General features: G+C 41.0%; 1 protein-coding gene across 1 annotated transcript in view; it reads right to left on the bottom strand.

Annotated features, from left to right (window-relative positions):
• Positions 1 to 551: 551 nt before the first annotated feature.
• Positions 552 to 8301, bottom strand: part of nubp1 (nucleotide binding protein 1 (MinD homolog, E. coli)) — a 30683-nt gene continuing 22933 nt past the window's right edge. Inside the window, exons 8-11 of the mRNA XM_048245575.1 lie at positions 6306 to 6416; positions 4934 to 5036; positions 3443 to 3526; positions 552 to 1163 (exon numbers count right to left, since the gene is read on the bottom strand). Coding sequence (XP_048101532.1) covers positions 1099 to 1163; positions 3443 to 3526; positions 4934 to 5036; positions 6306 to 6416 — 363 coding nt within the window. The 3' untranslated portion in view covers positions 552 to 1098. The remainder of the gene's footprint in view (positions 1164 to 3442; positions 3527 to 4933; positions 5037 to 6305; positions 6417 to 8301) is intronic.

The raw sequence follows: 8301 nt of genomic DNA, 5'->3' as shown, positions 1-8301 counted from the left end.
CTGACTGGCATTGATTGGCTGAAGGACCTTTCATTTGGAGGAACATGCATCCATTGTTGACATCCATCTAGATCTCGGTTTCCCCCCACCTTACTTCTCATGAATAGCCTACAGCACAGTGCAACATTTTCAGGTATGTTAAGTGTACCTATAGTGAAATTGATAGCATTATATAGCATTTCTCCGAGAGTGCCTAACTTCCATGGTACCACTTGAACCATACATGTGCATATTGATACAAGACTGGATTTCACACCTCTACTTCCTTACATTGTGTACTTCGTAACCTCTAGTTACTGATATAAAAAGTGCCCTTTAGCACAATAAAACGATCTACTCAAAACCATGGATCTAAACAAGTACATAATACCCACAGGGATTATCACACACAGCGAGTTTGATGCATACAGTACAAATGGGTGTTAAAACAGACTTGCACCTGGTTTGGAGTTTTGTAACATTTCTGTATTTAACCTCTGTATAAACAAAAACTAAGACAAAACTACACATTATTTACATAATTTTTATTTTGTTGTAATTTGACAAGAATGACAAAAAAATATATATATATGTACAAAAATTATTTTTAAAAAGAAAATCCTTATACAATTTGTGTGATATGAATTCATCGTCAGAACTAGACTATAGATGAGTTTGATTATAATCAAAATTGTTTTGTTTACCTGGTTATCATGTATTGTATACATTGGTTATCTAAATTATGCTGAAATGTTAATCTTGAAAACTGCATGCTTTCCTGGAGCTACAGAGACATTTCTGGGAGAATCATTTAAATAAAATCACAGGTAGCAGAGAGCCTATCGATGAGCATGTCTATGTAGATACAGGCAGCAGCCACATTATGAACTTTGTGCGTTTGCAAAGAGCAAAGGTCTTGCTCATTTCATCAGAACAGGGCAGGGAAGCCACAACACAGCTCCGCATCCCCACCCATCCTCCTCTCTCTAACAGTGCATCCCAGCCATTCACAACACAGGTCTACATCTCCATACTGCTCTCTGTAATAGTGCATCCTAGACATTCCTCAGGGAGTGCCTGAAGTGGCTGTCGGCAGACTTATATTAGTTAAATATGGAATTAGTCAGACATCATTTCAGAGTCATCTCCGGATGTGGTCTGTGAAGCGCAATAGTCCTTGATCTCTGCAAGATGACAAATAGAAGGAATTAATTGGTTAGTTGTGGATGCTTTCCATATCATAACAGCTGACGTGCCCTTTTTTTTGGCACGATAGTTCTAAGTTCTAAGGAACTCTATTTCTTAATGCACTGCCAACACCATCATTCCACCACTTCTGTATTCCCAGGAGTGAAAAGAGGAATAGAGGCTTCCTCTGACCGCAGGCACCCACTGACCAAATGTTTCTTATAATCTGAGATGCTGCGGCTTATGTATCAATGTATGCAATGGAACGCAGATAAGAAAGAAACAGACGATCAGACAGCACAGAAAGAAATAAAAAGACTGCACTACAGAAAGAAATAAAAAGATTGGTCTACACGGTCATCTGGTTATGTGCACGTCTAGTCAACAACATTTCATATTATTCCAGTATCAGTATTTTCTCTATCTGGGGGGCACTGTGGCGCAACTGGCTACAGGGCCTGTACCACATACGGGCCCAAGTGCCCACAGGGACCCAGGTTTGAGTCTGACCGGGGTGATTTCCCGATCCTACAACTTCTCTCTCTCCCCTTCTCTGTCTCCCTCTTCACTGTCCTGTCAATAAAGGCAAAAAGCCAAAAAGATATACTTATATACTACACTTGTTTTCTTTATCTGATACCTTTCTGATGATGCCACATTTAATAATTGATAAACAAATAAGACCTGCAGCCTGGTCTGTGTGACAGAGCGCAGTGCGGCTGTCACTTGAACTGACAAATCTCCCGACGCGGTATGGACAATAAGACTGAATATTTAAACAAAACGGGCCATTTTAAATTAATATGATCTGGGGGGATGATTGGCATGATTATGGACAATGTAGTTTGTACTAGGCCAATATCATGTGGATGAATGTATGTATGTATGTACGGAGGGCTGAATGCTTGAATGCGTGGTGAAGGGAATTAGGGGTGGAAGATTCGTTTATCGGTAAAAGCGCTAAAAGGTATCTGTTTGCATAGCGCAACATCAATGCAGTTTAGGGGGTTGCAAGCGTGCACATAACATCTTAAGGAAAGTTCTTAAATTTGTGATTGCATGTTAATGCTGTACTAGCGAATCTTCTCACCAGGCTTCATGGCTGCCTTCCGTGTACAGGGGGCAAGCCGGTTTGCAGACGGCGAGACCTTATCCAATGTTCGGGGCATGCTCCCGTAGGGAAGCGCTCATTAGCGCAGGGGTGTTTGTGGCAAACTTTTCTTTGTTCATTGTTTACTTTTGGAAACGCAGTATTTTGTTATTGCACAAGAAAGCTTCTGAGTATTGTGCTGTGCAAGGGTTTCTAAGAGGTGAAATATTGTTTCAAGATGTTAATTGAATTGTGACCGTGATTTGGTTGTGACCAGTGCTATTTAATTCCTGGAGTTGCTTTAGTAAAGGGATGCCAGTGTTTCCCATACATTGACTTATTTGTGGCGGCCCACCACAATATCAACATTGACCACCACACAATGATTTTCCAGGTTGTACTAAATTGTGCTTAAATCTGGTTAGCATCATAACCACACTGTGCTAATTTGTTAAAAACTGTTGCATTCAAGTTAATTCTGCAAACCAACCACCACAAATGGAATTCAATTCTCTGGGAAACACTGGATGCATCTCTGACGAGAGAGGACGTAAGTACTATTTCTATAACAGGGGCCTAGAAGCATGGGCATTGTCCTATCTTTGTTTTCTGTTTGTCCAGTTTTTGTTTGGTATTTGTTTGTCACTTAAACCTGCAGGTAGCCTACCAGTAAATAATAATAAAAAAAATCGTTATTGGCACTTGGATTTCCACCTGAGTCTTCTCTCCACCTGCTCGGACAAACACTCCTTTACAGTGTGCCACTACTCTTCTTCCTTCTGCCTGATTGCACTGAGACTCCTATCTGAACATCTAGAGTGGACTCTAGTCTGTACTTTCAGACATGCAATAATCTGCAGCACTGTCCTGGCAAAACAGACAATGACCTGGCTATAACAGGTGCCAGAGGGAACCATATAAAATAGGCCTGCTATCAAAGAGTAACCAAACCGGTAGTGCAGACAAGCTTGATGGGGTTTGGTATGTAAAAACACCTTTCACAACAGGGCAGCACTATCGGTGGAATTTGAGTTACGTAATCTCATTGAAACTACTACTGAACTACTTAATTATAAACCTGACAGGCGATTTACGTTTATTTTGCTCCTAATTTCCCAGGCCTTGGCCTGACCTATTTGTTTAAATGAGGCAGGGTAATATGGACCGATTGGGTGCTGGACTTACTCTGTACTATGTTCCCATAAGCGATGGCTGCAGGAGAGTCTGGCACTTGACCGAGGAACGATTTCCCCTCATCACAACTTCTCCCTTGAAAGACACGGAGAGAAAAAAATGTTACGTTTATGTATGCCTTGGACGGACCGAAGAGGAAGTAAATCTTTATCTATTGTCTGTTTTTTTTTGTTTAATCGAAGATAAAAAACAGGTTTCACTGTGGTTTGAAAATCCGCATGATCGAACGAATGAGGAAACACTGCACCTGATAAACAAGAACTAAAACACAGAACACAGAGAAGGCCAAAACAAAAGCAACCTTAAAAAAGTATATGAAAAAAAGTCACTGAATGTTCAGATAACTCCATGGCTCCATGTTGTTCATGTTTTTTTTTTGTTTTAAAACAATAGAGGTGGCTATTGGAAACCATTTATGACCTGTCTAAAAAGGTTAGGCACAATTCTGTATTAACAGCCCTGCCCCAGCCCAAACCATAGCCAGATCACTGAACAAAGTGGGTGTCACTTGAGAGGTTGGTAGGATATGAGGTGGCATATGAGCCATGGCAGCATGTTTGATCCTGACAAGATATTTGCAATATTTTGCATTGAGTTAAAGGGAAAGTGAAAGTCAATTGGTAAGTAAATTCAGAGTAGTTTACTCTTGTGAAAGTACAATATATACTATGCAAATAAAGTAAAGTGAAAATAAAGTGAATTGGTAAGTAAATTCAGAGCAGTTTATACCAGGGCTTAGCCTGTAAATCCAGACCCGGGAAATCTAGAAAGACTAGGGTCTGGCCATGATTAAAGTAATGGCCCAACTCGAGGGGCGGCACCAAGCATGCATTTGAAAATCTCACTGCATGCAACTGGATAACACTAAGAGCAATGTTTACTGACTGATTCCAGACTTCATCGCAATTGGATAACACTACGACCAATGTTAACCGGCACTGACTGCTTCCGGACGTCGACGCAATTGGATAACACTGCAACCAATGTTTACTGACTGATTCCGGACTTCGACGTTGCAGCACTGTCGCCATCTGTTTACCTCGCCTCTAGCCTGGTGTATATCAGATCCACCGATGTGATTGGGGCACCTCGCTACAAGGGAATAAGTAATGAGCATCATTACTCATTGCCAGAGTGACTAGCTGAGCAAATTCAAATTGTGCTCCTGTTGTGCGGCAAGCCGGCCAATTTTCAAAACCCAATGTGGCCCTTGAGCCAAAAAGTTTGCCCACCCCTGCTTTAAAGTAATTTTAAGTATTTTCAGGTATTTTTGGTGACTCTAGAGCAGTGGTCTGGCTCTGGGACCCACAATTTCCAATGCACATTTAGAAAGTATTCAAGTACTTTGAATTGTGACATCAGGAGTTGAAGACTGCTTTTTGAAAGCAAAAAAAAAATCTATGGGTTGTGACTCTTGTGAAAATACAAATCCCGATTATTTTGTCCCTCTTAACTATTGTCCTCTCACTCAGCACTCAGTACCTATTCGGGGGTCCAGGGGCACTTTTCCCAAAAGAGGGAGTTTCAGCTCTTCGCACATCCTCTCAGCTCCACCTGTGGTTGGAGGGAAGATCTGGGAAGTGTTCTGAGAGAGAAAGAGAGAGAGAAAGAGAGAGAGCGACATGTACATTTCAGTTTAAAGCCAATCAAAAAAATAATAATAATAATAAAAAAAGGTCTTAACTCTGTATTATTATTTGCCTTTTATTAGCACCAGGGTCACAAATTTAAAGTCAATGTATTGTGAAACATACAGAGCATAGAAAGTTGATTAAATACCCATCAACTACATTCCATCCCATTCTACTGTGTGGATATGAAGAGCTGGGAAGGGTATGATCACAGTTGAAAAAATTCATTCTTCACTTTTGATCTCTGTAATACACACATTCCCGAATTTTGTGGAGAAAAATAATGAATGCAAATGAATGCGTTGATACTATCAAAGGTCAGTAGGAAACATCTGTGAAACATTCAGATAGTGTCAAGCTCGGCCTAGCTTAGATAAGGCGCACTAGCAGGGATTTAATAGACAGCCCAATATCACATTAGTAACTAGCTAACCAGCTCTCCAAGCACGTTGGCATTGTAGTCTGTTGCACACATTTATTTCCCCCACTTCCTTCCTACCATCCTTTAATTATTCTATTCATCCCGCCCAAGAGGCACAGACAGCATGGAAAAACAGATGCTATCTTTCATGCTGGTGCATTCCAGCCAAACCTTGCCAAAAACGTACTTGCTGTTTTTTACTGAATAACCTGCCCCAAACAAGTATTCTAGATCCAAACAAAGACTTGATATAGCTCTGTTTTATGATCTCTGTGAACTTCGCGTTCAAACGTTAGCAGCAGCAGCAGGCCCACCCCTATACATGACTGTGGCGTGAGGGAAAAGTCACAGCCAGCCAGTACGTTTTATCCAAGAAGCAGAAGAATTCCGGGAAGGATCTGGGAAGGATACGGGCTCAGGACCAGCTCAGTTCCACTTAGCTGCCCTCTGTGGTAAGGTCACCAACGGTGATATACTGGTGGTACTAAAGTAGATGTGGAACATTTACATTCAGCTTGTCTCTTGGGTAACATTCATCTAGTCGGCATGATGCCAAAATTCTTTGAATCCTGGTTCCCAGAATTTCATAGGATTTCCTCCCCGCCAATTAAATGCTATTGAGAACTTCCGGGTTTTCTCTGACCAAATGAATGGGGTGGGAGATACCATCTCTGAACAAGCCCACTGTCACAGGTGTACTGGTAGAGGGTGTGGCGGAGGGTGTGTGTGTGTGTCGTTCATAATTCTGAATGGCTGACCTGAGCAGGTAGTAGCAACAATGGGGTGGGTCAGTTGGACTTACCTTGCACTTGGGGCACACAAACCCGCTCATGTTCTCAACCACGCCGATAATGGGCAGCTTGACCTTCTGACAGAAGCCGATCTCCTTCCTCACGTCCTGAAGAGAGACTTCCTGTGTGAGTCCAGGATGGAGGAGAGGGAGGGAGTTGGGCAAGTGTGTGAGGGGAAAGAGAGAAAGACATGAAGAGTAGCTATACCTTGTTAATTAACAGCAGCTACTGTAGATCTAAACAACTTTAATATGGGAAATGGCGGCTGTTTTGACATATGAACCAAACACCAGTGCCACAATTGTACTGCTTAATCTATTAACTAATCTTTTAATCACTTGATTTACAGATTACCTAATTATTATCTGAGCTAGGTCTGGTAGGTGGTTAAGTACATAGAGGGGACGTTATTTATTATAAAACTGGAGGAGTCTAGTACAGGCCAGTTCATGAGATGACAACTTAAAAGACCCACATTTTTCCTCTTACAGGAAGGCTACACCAGGCACATAATTTAACTGTTGTGCTCGCGAACCATACAATTATTTTCCGAATGTATGCGTAGCTATCACATTTGGTGTAGCCAGTTCCACTGATTAAAGTGGAACCTGATTGTTGCAACATACATTCCGCAACTGAAAGCTTCAGTTCCATACCTGTTGCAGCCTGCCTGTTATTCAGTCCAGTCTGAAGTTGCCCCATGCTTTCTGTCAAGCCCCCAACCCCCTTCTATTAAACTTCATGGTTCTCTGCTTTGATCTGCATTATGCATTTGTCTTGAATTTTATACCTTTTATTCATCATTCATATTTTACCTCTATTTTACTTTGGATGCAATGTTTTTGTTTTCTATCTGTTAACTCTCATTTGGTTTTGTGCTTGTATTTATAGTTGTGTTTCCTCTTACTTCATAGTCGTTCTTCCTTTCAGTCATGCACAATCTGATAATGTTACTCCATCAAAGCATTCTGGATCTGGACCTGTTGTTTTTAAGTGTGAGTGTGCGTTCTAAATAAAAGTGACTTTTGATGGACTTATTGCTGTCGTCAGCGATCATAGGGAAGTGAAAGTGTCTGAGGCCTCACTTCCCCCTAATATTCGTCAACATTTCATGCTTCACTTAAGTGGCTTGCCAAGCGTACAAGTTTTGCATAGTTCCTAGCAATAACATTTTGTCCGGGCACGACGACCACGCTATCAGGGGGTGAAAAGAGAGGGGAATGTTTTCTTCCTCTCGAATGGGAGTTGGCCATCTGTTGAGTTAATGACCTGGGGAATATTTTAGTTTGACCTTGTTCCGTTGTTGTTTATTTGACTTGACATAGCTGAGATTATGCGTGCTGTGTGAATTATATTAATTAATCAATCAATGAATTAATTAATAATACATTATTTTAATATGTAAATGTAATAATACATTAATTAATCAATTAACAATGCAATCATGCATCAGCAACATGAAATATTCCACATTTCTCTCTCTCTCTGAATACTTCCTCATTCAGGGCTGGTTTTATTTTGTGTGTGTGTGTGTGTGTGTGTGTGTGTGTGTGTGTTGGGGCTGTGTGAGACAACACAAGTACAGTATGTCTGATTGCAGCACTGTCAGCTAAATGTTTGCTTTTGTACACATGCTTCTAGACATAGACATTCATGGTTCAACATGCGACATTCAATACCAAACAATGTAGCCAACACGGAAGTTCAAATATCTGCAGTAACTCAGGGGCTGAGAGTCAATTTCCCATGTTAAAGGTATCCAATGCATGTTAAGCTTTTTTGCTACAGTATTGCACTCCCCCTGCAGTTGTGGAGTATTTGTATTTTTATAGAAAAACTGATTCAAATACAGAGAAACTCGAAGAGGCTGAAAATACTGAAGACTGGCAGCTTTATTTGCAAGCTGGACTGCATCTGAAGATTGGTCCATGGAGCAACTTACTGTTGACCTGTTACTGCTTATATAGATCCCACAGGTGTATGTTAAGAAGTTCCTGTGAACTTAAT

This window comes from Alosa alosa, chromosome 6, assembly GCF_017589495.1.
Source record: "Alosa alosa isolate M-15738 ecotype Scorff River chromosome 6, AALO_Geno_1.1, whole genome shotgun sequence".
NCBI classification, from domain to species: Eukaryota; Metazoa; Chordata; class Actinopteri; order Clupeiformes; family Clupeidae; genus Alosa; species Alosa alosa.
Note: the sequence above shows the minus strand (reverse complement) of the source record. Positions and strands in the feature narration are given on the sequence as shown.